The sequence below is a fragment of the Piliocolobus tephrosceles genome, chromosome 15 (assembly GCF_002776525.5).
Source record: "Piliocolobus tephrosceles isolate RC106 chromosome 15, ASM277652v3, whole genome shotgun sequence".
In the NCBI taxonomy this organism is placed as follows: Eukaryota; Metazoa; Chordata; class Mammalia; order Primates; family Cercopithecidae; genus Piliocolobus; species Piliocolobus tephrosceles.
The window spans coordinates 72,669,804-72,688,273 of NC_045448.1; the positions used below are offsets into that span (position 1 = coordinate 72,669,804).

Consider the following 18,470-nt stretch of genomic DNA (forward strand, 5'->3'; position numbering starts at 1 on the left):
GATTAATATATCACAATTTATCTATTTTCCCACTGATGAACATTTAGGTTATTTCTAATTATTCATCGTTACAAACAGTGCTGTAATAAACATTCTTATACATGTCTCCTTGTGCACGTGTGGATAGAGTTCTCTACGATACGCACATGTTTAATTCTACTAGATACAAGTCCACAATACGTTGTTCAAAACCCTTGGGGCCAGATACGTTTCAGGATAAGATTTATTGAATTTCAGAAAGGCAATACGGCATATGTGCCACATAAAACACCCTCAGTAGGGTTTGGGAAATAGACATAATCAAATATATTACTTTTTCTGTGTTGAAAAGTATAAATATCCACATTAAGTGGGATAAATACAGATGATATATAACTTCTCATCAGGTCAGATTTTGCACCAAATCAGTAAAGAAAGAATGAGCTTTTTCAGTTTCTGAATTGCCAGTAAGGGATTTGGATTGGTACCACCAAGCTTCTCTGTGAAGTAGGTATATTCATTTATCTTTCCACCTTTATGAGATCCTGTTCCTACATATCCTCATCAATAATTAGTAATATCAGACTTTAAGATTTTTGCCAATCTGATAGATGAGTACATATTACTTTTGTAATTAAAACAAAAAGAACACATAGAACACGAATGAGGAGATCTCATTTTTAACAGTAATGAAAACATAAAACATTTATGATTGTACTAAGTAAGAAACGTGAAGAATCCAAATGCAGAATATGTTAAACTGTTTGAGGAATGTGAATGTGATGAATAAATGCACAGGGCCTTGCATAGGCAGGCTTTGTGTTACAAATATGTCCTTAACCTGTAAATTATTTTATAAATTCAATGCAATTCCAATCAAATCAAAATAGAACACTGGAAATGAAAAAAATTATAAAATTAACCTGGAAGAATAAATATCTGGGAACATTCTGAAAGAGGAAAGTATGGTGTATTTGCTCTAATAGGAATGGGCTACTAGATATTAAAACAGATTATGAAGATATGGTAATTAAAACAATTTGGTAATGGCTCAGAAACAGAATGATCATGAGACCATAAAGAAAATCCAGAAATAGATCAACTATAAATATGAACTGAATATATGATAAAGATGACATTTTAAAATTAATCAATGATGTTACAGACAACTAGTTAGCCATTTGTAAAAAAGAAAATGCTGGATCCCTAACCATGCTCCTCACATCAAAGGAAATTTCAAATTGATAAATGATTAATATATTAAAAATGAAGTATCAGAAGAAAACACGGGCCAATATTTCTATGATTTTGAAGTGGGGAAATCTAAGTATAACATGAAATCTAAACATCATAAAGGAAAAGCCTTGTAATTTGACATTTCAAGAATGAAAATCCAGCCAGGTGTGATGGGTCATGCTTGTAATCCCCAGCACATTGGGAGGCTGAGGTGGGAGGATCACTTGAGTCTAGGAGTTTGAGACCAGCCTGGGCAACAAAGTGAGACCCCTATCTCTACAGAAAATAAAAAAAAAAAATTAGGTGGGCATGGTGGTACATGCCTGTAGCATCAGCTACTCTGGAGGCTGAGGTGGGAGGATTTGCTTGAGCCAGGGAAGTCAAGGCTGCAGTAAGCCTTGATCCTGCCACCGCACTCCTGTCTGGGTGACAGAGTGAGACCTTGTTTCAAAAAAGAAAAAAAAAAAAAAAAAAAAGAAGAGAAAACAAAAACATTCTATACAGCAAAAAATACCATATTGTGAATATTGAAGCTGTCTTCACATTCTTTCCACTGTCTTTCCCCATTGTGTGGATGCTACGCAGTTTGTTTGGGGGTAGGGTATCCATACCTCCTTAGTCTAAATTCCAAGGGTGAGAGTTGATTGTTTTAACCTATCAAGGTAATCTTGTTGCCCTTGCCACAGTGATTGGTTCAAGTAACCCTGATAAAAGCAGTAAATTCGTGACATGCTCCTGATAAAAAAGAATGACATATAATCCAATTTAGGATTCTCAATATTGGAGGCTTATTGGATTAAAAAATTCCTTGCTCTTCTAAGAGAGCCACTGGAAGTTTCTGTACAATGTAGTGTGGGGATGTGAAATCTAGAAAAATGACAGCCAATTAGGCACCATGAGGGAAGTGAGATTTAGGATGGTCTTCTTACCATAAAAGGCAGAGTAGAGGGGAGGAAAGGAAACAGTCTTCACATTTTTGTAAGTCATTGAATCATACTAACCCTGAATCACCTTTGGATTTTCAGTCGGTAAATATTTTCTGAATTGGGTTTTTTGTTACCTGCAAAATAAAGGGTTCTAACTAATATGAACCAATGAACAAACTCAAAAGACAAACTAGGAAAATATTTGCAATGCAAATGACAAATAGCTAAAATCCCTAAAACAAAGAACTACAAATCAATATGAAAAGAAAATAACCTAATTTTTTAAAAGGCAGACTATCTCAATAGTTCATACAAGAGGAAATACAAATAACCAACAGACAATATCAATAGATACTTAAGTTCACTATAAATTAAAGTAAATAAGAACAAAGGAAAATGATTTTTCACTTGAAAGGCTGACAAAAATGGAAAAAAAACATTAATATTATGTAGGACTGAGAATTCATAGGGAGACAGATTCTCTCATTACTTATTGGAGAAAGTGTAAATTGGTGATTTTCAAAAGAGTAATTATATACTTTCTATTAACATTTAAATACTCATAGGTTTTTTGTTTTTGTTTGTTTTGTTTTGTTTTTTGAGACAGTCTCACTCTGTCACATAGGCTGGAGTACAGTGGCCAGATCTCAGCTCACTGCAACCTCCGCCTGCCAGGTTCAAGTGATTCTCCTGCCTCAGCCTCCCGAGTAGCTGGGATTACATGTGCCCACCATCATGCCAGGCGAATTTTTGTATTTTTAGTAGAGACGGGGTTTCACCATGTTGGCCAGGCTGGTCTTGAACTCCTGACTTCAGGTGATCCGCCTGCCTTGGCTTCCCAAAGCGCTGGAATTCCCAAAGTGCTGGGATTACAGGTGTGAGCCACTGCACCCGGCCAATATTCATCGCTTTTAACCAACCAATTCCACTCCTGAAATTGTATGCTATGGAAATACCTAAGCAAGTAGGCAAAGATGTATACAAATATCTCACTGTATTGTTTATAAGAGTGGAATACTGGAAGCATTCTCGATATTCATTAATTCAGAACCGTAAATAAACTCATGGTACATTCATGCAATGGAAGAACTTTATGGGCTTCATAAAGAATGAAGAAATTCTGTATGTTGCCAATGAAATATATTTCAGATAAATTAAGTAAAAAGTAAAACTGTAAGAAATACACTATGATGATAATTTTGTGACAGTATATACAGATTAAAATAATTGGACAGAATATCATCATACTATTAACAGTGACCAGATGTGGGAAATGGGATTAGGGTTCAGTGGAGAAAGCTCTAATTCTGTGTGATACCCACATACTCATACACAATACTCATGTACACACACATTTATCACTACCACCAGGACCACATCCTGCCCATCAGGAATTAAACTGCCACTTTGGTTTCTCACCTGACTCTTAACCTATTTTCAACCTGTTCCCTACTCTGTGACATGACAAGGATAGGATGGTACATGTTTGTTGAAAAATTTAAAACCATAATGAAACAGACTAAAAGTTGGCTTGCTTTTTTAATTATCTACTCTATGTTGGCAATTCTAAACAATGCCAGTGGTAAAATAGTCCTCCCAGCAAGGGTACTGCTCTCACAGCCCCCACGTTTGCACATGACTGCCCCTCTGAAAATCTCATTTATTTGACCATGAGTGCCCATGTGCCATTTGCTGGACTAGGTGCTGCCCATCTTTGCCTCCCTGTCTCCAGTGTCCAGACCACCAATAAATTCCCACTTTGCTTCTGAGAGTGTTACATGAAAACGCCTTCCCTAAAATATTGGGAAAAAGCTGAATGGCTGCTTAAAACTGGCTATCTGAAAAGCCTTTGGCTGGTGCAGTCATAGGCCCCTTACAAGTACCCACGGAAGTGGTGCTTCCCCAGCAGGCTTCTCTGGAAAAGGGGATCACTGGAGAGGGCAGGGCCTTACTCCATCGACTTTAAGAATAAGCACCCCATGGAATAAAAAGAAAGCCATCTACCCAGCATAACCTGAGCCTTGTAACAGAGAGGGGAGTGTGTGGGGAGAACAAGAGGCAGATCCAATTAATTACCCTTAGAAGCAAAGGTAAAAGTTGAAGATTACGAGACCCATTTACAGGAGGAAATAGACCCATCATTGAGCCTAGAGAATGGGAGGATTGTTTAGGGCCAGAAAAGCGTCTCAATGTTCAGATTCCATTCCTTTTCTGGAGCTCTGGAGAGAGGAAGGTCACAGCTTGGGCTTGGAAGTTACACTTAGCAGTGGGTTCAGACTGGTAGGAGGGGGGCTGTTGTCTTGGGTCCGATTCTGGGCCCCCAGCTGGCCCCCACCCTGAGGGGACAGAAGCTTCTATCGTCTCTAGGGGCTGGCCAAGGAGGGGGTGCCCCCTGCGAGAGGCCCATCCATTACCATCACAACAGCTGATGTCACAGACCCCACAAAGCAGCTGGGGCCCCAAATGCAGGGTAACCCTAACCCCACCAGCGATTGAAACAGATAGAGGGGTAGCTCTCCCACACAATGCCTGGCCCTCACTCCTCTCCTCCTCCCCCTTGCACTTCCTCAAGAGCCTTTGTCTTCTGGTCCCTAGGGCCTGTAGCCTCTCTCATTCCCGGCAAACTCTGTCTATTAAATTCAAAATGAGGCCTCTGGGGAAAGGGTTTGGCACTTTCTTTCCCTGCCTCCTCTTATCTCCCACCAGCTATTCCCCATCGGCATCTGTCTGGCAGGCAGATAAGAAGTCCAGCTGTGAGAAAAGGGGCAAGGTGGTGACTGCTTCACATCCTTTCCTGGGCTGTTTTGCTTTGTTTTTCTGCCTCAGAGCACCCCACAGGGTTACTGGTCTCTCTCTGGACAAGGCCTTGGGCCGGAAGTCATAAGAGTCAGTACTGAGGCTGTGGGAAATGTTCTGGGGTGAGTCAGGTTGTTTGACTGTGATAGTCCAAGTCTCTGTACTGAACTCTGTCATCTCCCCAACCAGCTGGAAGCCTCTGTGTTTTCAGGAGTGCAGAGTCCTCCTGTTCCCCCTCAGGACCCCAGCATGCTGAGAGAAAGCCAGGAGCAGTGGTTTCACCAATCTTTAGGTGTGACATGGGGTTCAGGGGGAGGCTTCTGGAGAAGGTGGGTGGCAGACCAGCAGGGCTTGAAAAATCGGTCAGAGCTCTATGAGGCAGGGAGAAGGGTCACTGCTTAGAGCTTCTGGCTTTTCCCCCACGAGGAGAGCTACATGTCTGAAGGGATTTGGTTATTATTCAGTATTTTAGTCATGAATCTCTCTTAGACATTGATGAAAGCCATGAACCTTCTTTCCAGAAAAAAATGGGTGGCATGCACACATACATGCAAACACACACACACATCTGCGATGGTTCTTGGACACCCGGTTAAGAACTCCCAATAGAAGAAGGTATAAGTTTTGGAACCAAAGCGAGAGTAGAGAAGGTTCCAGGTAGTGTTGAGGATAGGCTGTCCTCAGAGCCAGGCGGCTGGCTGATTTGAAAGGCATGTCCTTCTGTTTCATATACAGGTGCTTGGGGGGCATGGTTATCACCAACCCTGTAGTGGACTTGGGGAGAGGATGTCAGGAGGCAGAGAAGCCCTGGACACCTTTGTCCCTTGCTCAGCCATGAGGCATGTTGTGGAATTGGAAGGTAGGGAGGAAAAGGCCTTAAATATTGCATAGGCTATTGCTCGATGTGATACTGGCTAAGCATTTTGACCTTCCACAGCTCATTTACACTTCACAACAAACTTGTAAGTTGGAGACTACCATTCTGCTTTCATGGATGAGGATGATGATATTTAGGGAGTTTGTTGAGTAATTGTTCAAGGTCAGAGGCTAGTAAGTGGCATTGCAGAGATTAAAGCCCAGGTCTCGGGCATGAAAGCCCAGTTGCAGCAGTCACATATCTTACTGAAGAAAACTGTTTCTAGTCTATTCCCATTGCTTGTATGCTAGCCTGGAGGGCAAGCAGGCTGGGCATTGCTACACTAGCATTGCTGGTCTTACTTACCATGGTTCCAGATGTGCCTAGGAGGTTCCTCATTACATCCCAGAACATACCAGGCTCATGCCAACATTTTACTCTAATGTGGTCTGCACCAAAAATACTCATTCCTATGACTTCACAAAATTTGACTTGCATTCCCCTTCAAGGCCCAGCTAATTAACATCCTGCTTCTTCTGAGCTGTCTTTCCTAACCAGACCCTTTCCTGGTTAGTCATACTAGGCCAGGATGACTGTACCCCTCCTGCACTGAGTCTAAAATAGGCTCATCTCTCCCTTTTCTCCAGCCTGGCCTTGTTCTGGATAATCCTACATCACTCCATCTTGACTGGGAGCCTTTCCTTGGCAGGGCTAGTGTTCAACATTGGGTTCCAAGTTGCCTAGCCCAGTGCTCCACTTAACTCAAGCAGTTCAAAAAGTCCTTCTTGATGATGATGTCAGTGTTAGGTGCATAAGCAGGAAAAAAACCTAACCCAGGGGTTAGGGATGTTTCCAAGGCCACAGTGTGGCTCCTTGCCTTGTGTGGAAGGTAGGCTTTCTCTTCCCCACTAGGCTCTCGCCTGCTCTAGTCCTCAGTCTAGCTGAGTGGGGATCCAATGTCAGTCATCCAGTTCACCAACCACAGTTGCACTGTGCAAATGGGATGGAAGAACAAAATACCCATGAGACAACACCGTGGCTTTTGAAACAGGTATGTAGGCTTTCTTGTTTAATAGCAGTTAAAAGAGGAAAATGTACAAGAGGAATAAACATGCTCTTTTCACAGAGGAGATTTCCCCTAACCATGCGGCCCATCCATATCAGTAGCTTTACTAGTAAGTTTTAGAGAAAAAAGTTCCCTTCAGAGTTAAAAATGGACTTTCCTAATTTTCTCTATAAATGTGCAACTATCTGTGCAAAATAAAAACGCCATTTCCAACACCTTTGTGAAAAGTACTTGTGAATGCAGGCAAAAAAAAAAAAAAAAAAAAAAAAAAAGAGGCAATTGCAGTCAAGAGAGGAGTCCTGGGAGAAGGGAGGCTAAGGTAGGGGAATTTCTGCAGCAGTCCCTAGAGAGTGTGCTCAGAGGCCTGATAAGGAAGGTCATGGCCAAAGCCAATCTTGAGAGATAAAAGGCCGTGGGTCTGTGACTTGCTGAGTAAGCACTTGTCAAGTGTACAGTAAGGCTAGACTGACTTGGAGGACTGGTATGCAATGAAAACACTGGGCAATGCACTCTGGAAGCTGTACATTCCCTTTGCCAACAGGGTCTCACTTCCTGGTTCCCATTTTCAGGTCCTATTCCTTCCTTCCTGCAACAGCTTCATTTACAGCCTGCTCGAAGAGATTTTTCCTATGAATGTTAAAATGATGCAAGCAGCCTATATTACTACTGAAACCTAATAGGGTCCCAAACTGGACTGTCCCTTCAGGAACACAGACCTGGTTTCCCCAGGAACTTGGCCAAGGGTTCATCCTGACCAAAAGCCATATGGGCTTCTAGCCATCTGTGTGCTTGCCCTCTTATTGAAGCCCTCCAGGGTTTCTATATCTCTAGGTATTTGAGGCCATATCTGAGGAGTCTGATGGGTATGGGCACACATGCTTTGCAAAAGTCCTCTCAAGGGTTGGCCCAGCTACAAGTCTACAGACAAAACTAAAAACATTCCACTTTTCTAATTCAAAAACTTGACATTGCTGGTCCCTGTTTTTATCTTCCCTGTCCAACCAAGACTATGTCTCTACATACAACTCAGTAGCTGCATGTTGCTTTCAGTTAGATAGACTAAGAATGGAGAGAAGATATATCAAAGGGTCCATCTTTATATATTGAGCTTGAATAAGCTTTTTCTTTCAGGGGACTTCTGTGCAGAATAAACCCTATTCCTCCACCTTGTTCACCTTTTCCTCTATAGCACAGTTCTTCCAAGGCAGAGGTTTGGGATGAGACCAGCAATGATGATCCTCTAAAGATAAACACTGTGGCATGCTTACATGTCTCTCCATTTCCACTTCAAAGTCTCTCAGTACTTAAAGCTGAAGAGATCTTGCTGCAAAGGGGATACTAGCGAAGAAAAGTGTTTTTAACCCTTCTCAAGCAATAGAACTTCAGATTAATATAATCATTTCTTACTTGTTTCAACAAAGATGAGAGCTTGGCGATGCCATTTTGGCTCCTGCCTTCTCTTGGCTTATCAAGTTCTGGGTGGCAGTGCTCATCCCTTACCCTCATCCTGAAACCCTGGCCAACCACCCAGCCCTCAGGATGAGCTGCAGCAGGCGTCTGTGAGCTCACATGTAGCCTGGTCTCTCCAGCTTTGAGGAAGTTTGTATGTCTGTGTGCACATCCTCTTCCCCATGACTATCAAGATGTGATAGGATATGGTGAGGTAGAGGGGTTGAGGGTGGTTGGGGGCAAGTAAGTGCTTCCCTCCCCAGAAGCAACTCAGTAGCTGACAAAGGTAGTGAAGAATTCTGTTTGACAAGTCTCTCCTCCCACCAATCCAAGCTGGAAAGTCCTGTGTGGCTTATTTGTCATTGTTTGGTGATGCGCAATTATACTCTTGCCAGTAGCCATAGTAGCATCTTTCTGAAGTATCTTAAAGTACAGTTTTCTCTGACTGACTTCATAGCAAAGCCCTTGTATGAAGTCTCAGGAGTCCATCTGGGACAATGAATGCAGCCTCCAAGCTAAGCTGCTCCAGGCTTTAGAGTTTGGAGGATAGGATTATAGGCAATCTTTCTCAGACAAAGCCAAAGATGGTTTTGGGGATCTCAAAAGAGGATGGGAACCTTGGGCTTCAACGACAAAATAATATCTAGGATATTATTTAGTGAAGGACAGTTGGGTCAGAGGCAACAAGTCACAAGCCATGGTTGGCTCTGCTGACTTTATGGTAACAATGTCTCCATCCCTAGATGCATCCAGTCCAGTCATGGCTGCCCCCACAGTGCAGAGCTGGTGACATTTCCTTGAAGATCATAGCCAAAAAACTGGTTTTAAAACATAAAGGAACAATCCCAACTAATCCTCAGGTTTCACCTAAGGGTAAGGTAAGGGCCATTTTTAGGCTTCTGAAATCTGAACTATTTCAACAGCATTACTGGAGAAGGCTAAGTCTCAGACGCTCTGTGAAGACCTATGGAAATAACTGTTGATTTATGTCCTGAACCAAATGCTCTGACTGTGAATGAAGGAAATGAGATGAGCAGGGAAGGGATTGGGTCTCTGATTCCATGAAAACTGGCTTTCAAGATCCAGAAAAACTCCTTGGGTTGAGACTCAACACTCCTAGAGTTGGTGCAATCTGCAGTTAAAGATGGGATCCAATTATTACCGCTCTCTACTTAGCTGTATCCTGCCCCAGAAAAATTTGCAGTAAAAGCCTCAGGTTAGATCTAGGCTAAAGAAATTGCCAAGCTTGGGGGATTGGAATGAAGCTGTCATCTTGCCATATGACATGTTTGTTCACAAGCCAGTGAAAGTCAGCAGACTGAGGAGATGACCCTCCAGAGCTCCCCTTAGTGTATTAAATAATGTTGGCCAGGCCCTTTCCTTGCATTGAGAAGAATCAGCCTCATCTATGCAGTGAATGGGCATCCAGGAGTGAACAGGACATATTTTAGTATCCTTTTGCTTATTCACTCTACCTCCCAGTGCCAGATACCCATTTTTGGTGGCTCCTAAGCCCCTGACCTAAGCTTTAGAGCCATGGATGGAAGGGGGTTCATCACACTGGGATTGAGGATACCACCATCTCTAAGATAACACAGATAGTGTAGTAATAACTTCCCCTGAGTCCCAACCTAGCAACACCTCATGTACTTGCTTATTCTTGTGCCTCTTTTACTATAGGGAAATGTTATGTGACTACTGCACAGGAGTTAATAAAAAAATACATATGCTCTCTTTGAAGAAGAATACACAAATGCAGGGTCAGCTGGGGTTGGATCCCAGACAAAGGGGCTGCAGCAGGTCGCCTCTGTAGGTCCAGGCCACCCTTCATGAGTGGTGGCTGCTAATGAGTCCTCGGAGCTGCTTGGCCACAGTGTCAATGAGTTTCTGCTTGTCTCGCTCATTTTTCCGAAACTGTGCAAACATGTTGTTCTTGCGGCTAGTATCCTTCATCCTAAACAGAGAAGGAAAGAAAAAGGGCAACGTGTTTGAGGAAACAATGGTGGAAGGAGAACCTGCAGGAGGCAGGATGGCAATGCATCTTAACCACTATCCAGAGTAATGAGAGAGTCCAGAATATCTCCAGTGTCAGGCCCACACTCACCTACTCATCAGGAAGCTGGCATTCTGGCACCTACATCTCTCTCAACTTCAGTCACCTTTGGAAACTGGTCAAGACCCAGCTTTGGAGGGGCCAATCTCCTTATCCTTTATACCTGCTCCACCTAATTCATTCCCTTCTCTCAGCAGGTATGTACCTGCTATAGGTGTGTGGGACATGGAACAGCTCTGCTGGTCAATAAACCCTTATAGAATGTCTAGGATCCACTCATTACCTCATGAACCTACTAAATCCTGATGGGACCTTCGAGATAATATTTGAAAGGTAAAGCAGGAAAAGTGTTCTTAACTAGCAATTCCAAGAGAACATGAATAACCAAAGGCCACTGTGTATTTCTAAACCTCACTCTAGCTGGCTACTCTATCCCATCCCTAAGAAAACTAAGGGCTTGACTGACCTTTTTCCTTTTGTCTCAGGGTAACGGCACATAGGCGGTGTGGTGACTAAGAGAGTATGGTGCTGAGGAAAGCATGTGCCAAAGGGCTGGGCCATCCTCTCACTCCGCAAACCAGAGCTTTTTACATGAAAAGCCCTTGAGTCCTCAATGGCTGTCTGTACCCCCGGACCTTTGACCTTTAGGTCATACTAAAGCTTCACAGATGGCATATTTCTAGAACCACGGGCAATTCTGGCCAGTGGTTCTTTCAGGTAGAGAGCCCTAATGGGGAAACATGGACAAGAAAGCCAAGACTAGGTTGAGATGGTCACAGAACCCCCAAGTCTGACTAAGCAATTGTGACAGAATTCAGGAATTTGCTATTCCCTGCAGAGGGCTCACATTCCCTGACATATATTGGTGGCCACTAACTCTTGTCCTAGCGTCTGCATACCAGACCCATATCCCACAGCTAGTTCCAGTGTTAGACAATTGAGAACAGTGCCAAGACAGATTTCTTTCTGGGATAGGGCCAGTCTTCACCAGAGCTGGGCCAGCCCTCTGACTTCACTGCTCCCTGGGCTGTATGGAGACAGGCTAAAGGGAAGGAACATGGCACCAGGCTATAAATTGCCCCCAGGCATATTTCCCAGGGGACTTTGGTCAATCCTGCACCATTTTTTCCCCCACTGTGGGTGGCCCTTTGCAGAGGAGCAGATTAGAGGCCAGTGAGTCAAAAGGCCAGAGATCCCACAGGGGCATTTATGTTTGGCATATATGATATAAATTTACAATATATGTATTCCATAAGGGCATTATATGTGGCAAGAAGTTTCTAATGAGCACCACAGCTGTATGGCTCTGGCTGACAGTGATAGCCACAGACTAATTAAGAATTCTCTCACTGATCTAAGCTCAAAGGCCTTCAGGCTGGAATTACTCATCAAGCAAACTCAGAACACTGAATATAAGGTATGATCACCCACATGTGGAGGCCTGTGCTTGGAGGGGAAGAAGAAGGGGAAGTGACTGCGCTAGGTGAAGAGAAAGAATGAGGGTCCTCAAGCCTCTGATAATTACTGTATTTGTTCCCTTATACACTAGTGGCACAATTATGTTTGTGGAACTGGCCTGGTTTTAGATAGTCCTAGGGAAAGATTCCCTTTCATCTGCTGGGTATACTATATATCTAAACATTATCAACAACACAAAACAAACAAAAAGAAATGAAGAAAACCACTTCCTATATTCATAGGACATTTAGTTTAATATCCTACATTATCATTAATTTCATGACTCCTAGAAGCAGCTGAGAGACAGACAGCCCGCTGGCTTTCAGCTCCCACAGGGAGGCTCCTGTAATATCTAGGAGAAAGAGGGTAGTCTTTGGCCTCAGAGGCTAGAATTTCTCGGTCATTAAGACCTGGAGTTGGAACGAGGCACTGTAAAGATAAACTCAAGTACCCTGAGGGCTAATGGTGGCCTGCTGGTTTCCATTCAGGAATGCTCAAAAACCAAAAGTCAGCCCTCCCACCTTCCATCCCATTCTGAAAGCCCAGTATCCTGTTCTACTTTATTAACAGCTATGGCCACCTCTCAGTGATGCAGGGGCCACTTCTTTTCCCTAAATGTCTTTAGCAAGTCTTTGGGTCTTTCCGTTTCACCCTGCTAAGAAGCGCCAGGTTGAAAAGGAGAGTCAATATCTGATGGTAGAGCTGGCTGTGGAAAAGCAGGAATAGGTCAGGTAAAGGGGTCAATTCCTATGAGGCTGGGAGACACGGATTGTAGTGATCTGGATGCCCTTTGATCTACTGTGTTTGGAAGGAAACTTTTAAACTCTTCTGATTGCTAGGGCTAAGCACATAGCTTCTTTACTGGCCAGCGCTCCAGAATGGTAGGGAGAGGCTAATTATTTTCAACTATTGTTGAGCCATAGGAAGTGAATGAGCCAGTATTTCCTAGATCCAGAGATTCTTGGGAACAGAAGAGTAAAAGACTGCTGAGAGAAGTAAATAACTGAAGGGAATTCCATAGCCCATTTGAAGGACACATAATGACCATTAAATATGACCATTTAAGCACCAACTCAAAGGTCAAAATGTTCCCTTCTTTCACCTTGGCACCAAGAACTGTGGGACTAAGCCTTGCCTCTAATAAAGGGTCTTCCATAAGAGATGCGGGTTCTAGATTTTAAAGCCACCAAGAGGTAGGGGAGGCTGCTGAGGAGCTCCCTTTGGTCAGGGCTTTATTTCAGGCCCCACACTAGCAAGAGTATTGAGTGTGCCAAGAGGTTGAATGGGAACAACCCTTTACCTGGCACAATGGGAGAAAATCCCTGCCGCCACTCCCAGCCCCAAAGGAATTAGTAAGCCAAGGGTCACTCTAAGGGCCAAGGATAGAGAAGGCAGCCAGCCAGTTGGCACCAGGCTGGTTTAGTAGATTAGTATGTCAGGGTGGGGACAACTCAGAGGCTAGGGATTTTAGTGTAGTCATTAGTGTCAATGAGGAAACCAGAAGGACTTGCCTCAAAGTGATGGAAAAGGCCCAAGTGAATAATATACTTACTCTCTAGATATCCTAGGGAGGAAGGTCAGTGGGAGAGAGAACCATGGGAAACAAAGTTAAAATGGAAACATCAATCTCTGACGTGGTCAGAAGAAAACTGTAGTCTGAGTTTTTAGTCTCTTGGCTCCAAATACATACCCCTGCATCATGCTCTTGCCTTCACCTCTTCCCCTTTTTTCCCCCTTTCATGTTACATAGTGAGAAGAATAGACCTTGACCTCTCCTTCTGCTTAAGGCTCCACTCTGACTTCCTGGACTCTGAGTCTTGCCTTCCTAGGATTTGAGATGTGGCTGACTGGCCATATATGTAGACTTCCTATACTGCCTAGAGGCAGGGCATTCTTCCAAGTAGCTGGGGATTAACTAGTTTCTCAGATTCCAAGAGAAACCTGCCTTTTTATGTGGGTCTTGGTCTCTGACCTGCCAGCTCTCTAAGAGATTACCAAAGCCAGAGCCAGGCTGTAATACATAGCATTTCCCAGCTTCTGGGTGACATATTGGTTAGCCCTGAGATTTCCTGGACTACCTAACTTACTTTCAGTGGTAGCACCTCTGCTTCAGAGAAGCTACAGTTCTGTGGCAGGGAATCCTCTGCAGGCTAGTGACTGACTAAGGCAAAAATCAGACACATTCTCCAAGACAGTTTTGTTGGGATAGTCAGCACAATAAAGCTCAGTCTGGCAGGGGCTGGGAGTTGGGAACAGATGAAGGTTTCAATAATTCTCAATAATTTCCAGGGATTCTCTATTAGGAACCAGAGAAGCCATCTGTTCTGTGGAGTTGCACTATCCATCATCATACCCCAGATGACTAGGGCAGCCTCATTCTGTTCACCAGGCTGGCCTGAGCCCCAAACCAAGCCATTTTTCTTTCTTCTCTTGCCATCTCTAGTAAGAGACACTAGTAAAAGACCCATTAAACTAGAAGGTAATGTCAGAGTCCAATTCTGATCCATACTTGGCCTAGCTTGTTGGGGGCTCAGGAATGAATAAGCCACAAGAGGAAGACTGGCCTGCCAAATCCAGTGATTGAGATTGTTGACAGCACCCATGGCCTATGCCAACTTCCAGAACAAGGCTATCTTTCAAGATACTGGCAGTGGCAAAATTATCTTCTATGCCAAACCCCCACCCCTGTCTCCCCACCTCCCAACACCGACCACTGGACTAGATACTCACTTCTCTAGCAGGGTCAGAGCAGTCACTGGGTTTACCCGGAGGTACTTGCAGTTGGGCTGACCATAGTCAGCAAGGTAGGTTGACCAATCCCACTGGATGAAAAGATCCAAAAGCTGTAAAATATCCAAACCCCACCGCAGGGATTAGTCAGACAGACAAGACAAACCAAGATACCAGAAACTTCATCATCCTTCACTACCAGCTAATAAATTAGATACATAAAAATTAAATATAATAAGAAAAAGAACAGCTTCAGACTATTCTTTCAACCAAGAAAATAAATGAGTAAACATTAGATGGCAGACTTATCTCCGCCATAAGCAGTATGGAAACGTTGCTAAGACTATATGCCAGCAGTTAGCTCTCAGAGGCAACCCTGTAAAGAAACTAACACTAGACTGAATCAAATATGATAATAATATCATAATAATCATTCACTTAATCATTTAATAAATACTTATCAAATGCCTTCCACATGCCAAGAACCATTCTCAGTATTCAGCAAAGAACAGATAAAGGTGGATGTAGTCCAGTGCCACATACGCAATTGTTTGAACTTCAAGGTTAAAAGGTCTGCGTTCAAGTATCAGTTTTTTGACTTGCTGCACTGACTTAGGTAATACAGACATATATACATGCCTATATACAAATAGGACACACAGACAACACAGAAACACTGAACCAAGGCGTAAATGGATCATGTAGCATTTCTAAGAGGCAATATGTGTTATGCCTATGCAGACACAGGCTGAGAAGATGAAATCTGGGCCATAGTAGATTAGCCCATGATTGAGGACACAGAGTCTAGAATTGGGTTATCAGTGTTAAAGAGAAGTGCCAAGAGCTAGATGTGTGAAAAGACAATGAGAGCTTTCTGAGGGTGAGCTGAGTTCTGACACTGGGGGAGATTTTGACTGAAAGAAGCTAAACTTTTGTCAAAGGCTTTCCTTCCCAGCCAGTTTTAGCCTCAGACATCACACTAACAAATATTCAAAAATTGTAACTAAGTAAAACAAACAAACAAAAGCTTCTAGAAGGGGCACAGTCCCAGACTCACATCACTGCATACAGGAAGAACCCTCACAGTACTTTTAACTCAAGACATTCTCCATTTCTCCCTTTCCAGGAGATAGGTAACTGCTGATGAGGACAAGTAGATGGCTGGCTGTGCAGAACAAAGGCAGAGAGGCTGAGAGTGCAGTCATATCCAATGCCAGAACCTGGGCTCTAGGCACACCTTCCTCCATGTCTGTCTTCACTATGCAGCTGGGCAAACAGGCAGTATGGGCCTTGCCCTATTTGGCCAAGTCTCCACTTCATCCACTCTCTTAGAATAGCAGTTATGAACTTCCTGAAGCAGGATGGGAAATGGCTGAAGTCCCAAACCTAAAACTGAGAAAAGCCCCTACACCCTCAGCCAAGAAAGGGATTTTAGAGATGAGAGAAGGAGTCAGGGAGAGACAGGCACGCTGCTTGGTCTGGGCCAGGATGGTCCCAAACGGCCCCTCAGGCCATTTTCAGGTCATGCCTATTTTCATTGGCAAGTTAAAAGGCTTCTACCACTTCTTTCTGCTGACCCAAAGCCTCAGAGAGTTCTCCTTTAGAAGAGAATTTCTCTAGCATCAGTATTTCTGTCCTATGGTCTTCAAAGACCACTCAAGACAGCTCCTCTTTACTTGCTTTCACGACAGACACTGAGAGTACCCCTTGTTCTAAAGTTCTTCCAGTACTATGCTTTACACATTTCACTGTTTTCCCGCAACGCCTAGGGAAAGAACTACGAAAAAAGATAGCATTTTTTTCAATTAAATTTTTTTTTCACAAATTAAAAAAAAAAAAACAAAATCTAGGAAGCCTTTTACTATTTGCCTATTAAGGAGCTGATAAGAAAAGTGAATGAATATCAAAAAAGTCTAATTGGAAAAACTGGAAAATCATTTCTTAAAGCTATTTTAGATACTACTTTTTCAGCATACATGGACATATACATGCATGTATTACCTTCTTTTTAAATGAATTCCTAATTTCTGTGCTGGAATTAATGTATTAGTACTTCTGATTTATTGCTAATACTACCATGTATTTCTGGTTAATGACACATGGGAAGTCACTAGTGGACAGTGGAGAGAAGTTCATGGCTTAGCTCTAAGTTATGGGATCTTTGGGGTGTCGCTTTTCTGGCTGGAAACCTGTGGCTGGTGACACCTTTGCCTGAATTTTGCTCTGGCCCACTGGGTTTGTTACGCCCACTTGGCCTGGCAGGCTGAGCTCATGCCTGCCAGGGACACTGGAGTCAGGTGTGGAGCAGCGAGGGGTGTGTGTAAGTGTGGGGTCCGGTCACTGTACAGTCAGATGCGCTGGGTGCTGCCATGGGGTGGGCAGCTCCAGGTGCCAGCATGGACACCAATTCTCTGTGTGAATGCAGCTGGACCAGGTGTACTGCAAGCAGCTTTCCTGGATGGCACCGGGGAATGTGGCAGCACCCAGAAGCTTGGAGATGCCAGGAACCACAGGGCCCCAAAGAGGGAGTCACAGCTCTGGCTCAGGGAGCTCCCATGTCTGGGCTCTACAAAGAGCTGCAGCTCTTCTCTCCTTCTCTTCACCCACAATGTGGCGAGCAGGGGGTATGTTTCAGCCCTGTTTGTGTTACCCCAGCTCTTTTAGCCTCACCATTCAGTAGGTCTCAAGTTCTTGTCCTGTGACCAGGAAGAATGAGGTACACAGACAAGTGGAAGGTGAGCAAAATGAAGAGATTAATTGAGCAATAGAACAGCTCAGAGATGACCCACAGTGGGAAGCTCCTCTCGGTAGCCAGGGTGTCCCAGCAAGTATTCAGCTTCTAGCAGAAAGGGTTGCTCCTCTCTGCAGGCAGGTCGTCTTGATAAGTGTTCAGCTATCAGCAGAGAGAGTGGCTCCTCTCTGTAGCTGGTCGTTCTGCTGTCTCTCTGTCCTCTCCTCTGCTCTGGCTGAGCTCAGGGCTTTTATGGGCCTCAGAGGGGAGGAAGTGCAAGCCATCTGGTCCACAGGCAGCCAAGTCCCTACTCTGGTCCGCAGGACTGGCAGCATGGCCACCAGCCTTCAGCCTTCTGTGGCCTGAAGGTCAGGCCTCACTGGGGACCTGCCCCCTTCTGCCCAGGAACCTGTCTGCTTTCTGCTCCCATTCATGGCACTTGAGGTCAGCCCCAACTTTGCTCCAAGACTAGAGCAGCACTGACAACAGGGAGAAGCCATGCAGTGGGAGCAGGCACTTCCAAGCCTACAAGGGCAGGGAGGGCCTTCCCAGGCCCCCAAGACTGCAGGGACGCCTGGGTCCACAGCCATGGTTTGGGTGGCTGCAGTTGTGCCCAGGAGGGTAGGGCTCCTGCCTGCTCCCTGGCTCCCACCAGCTCCATGGAGCATGCAGCCCCGGTCTTGCCACCCTGCTGCAGCCAGCATGATGGATGGCAGTGGTGGGCCATTTAGGGCAGCCACTACCATCATAAGGATTTCCATTTTTGTCTTCCTGCCAAAGTCAATGCCAATGGTGAGCCTAAGAGCTCTGGAATGACAATCTATCTAATTTATTCCACTACAGTCATGGAAGTTACATAAGTCTATTAAGTTCAACCACCATGGGCCTATAGGATCACACTCTGGGTCATGTTGCTTCCCACAGTCTTTTAGGGTGGCCTCAAGCTAGGTCTTATGGCCTTCTCTGAGACAGATGGACAGAGAGTGAAGTCTGAGGGTACTTAACTAAGTGAGCTGCTTGGAGGCACACTTCTACTGGATTCCACAGAACAGTGTTAGAACGAACAGCCAAGAAAACCAGCAGGCCTATTTATCCATATAGTACTTATCCATATAGTACCTCCTAGTATTTATCCATATAGTCCCTCCCTCCCTCCCTCCTTCCCTCCCCTTCCTTCCCTCCTTCCTTCC

At 44.2% G+C, this 18,470-nt stretch overlaps 1 protein-coding gene across 1 annotated transcript in view; it reads right to left on the minus strand.

Annotated features, from left to right (window-relative positions):
- Positions 1–6,829: 6,829 nt before the first annotated feature.
- The window catches only part of EXOC6B (exocyst complex component 6B), a 710,495-nt gene continuing 698,854 nt past the window's right edge, over positions 6,830–18,470 (minus strand). The window contains exons 20-21 of the mRNA XM_026456434.1: positions 14,550–14,662; positions 6,830–10,262 (exon numbers count right to left, since the gene is read on the minus strand). Coding sequence (XP_026312219.1) covers positions 10,136–10,262; positions 14,550–14,662 — 240 coding nt within the window. The 3' untranslated portion in view covers positions 6,830–10,135. The remainder of the gene's footprint in view (positions 10,263–14,549; positions 14,663–18,470) is intronic.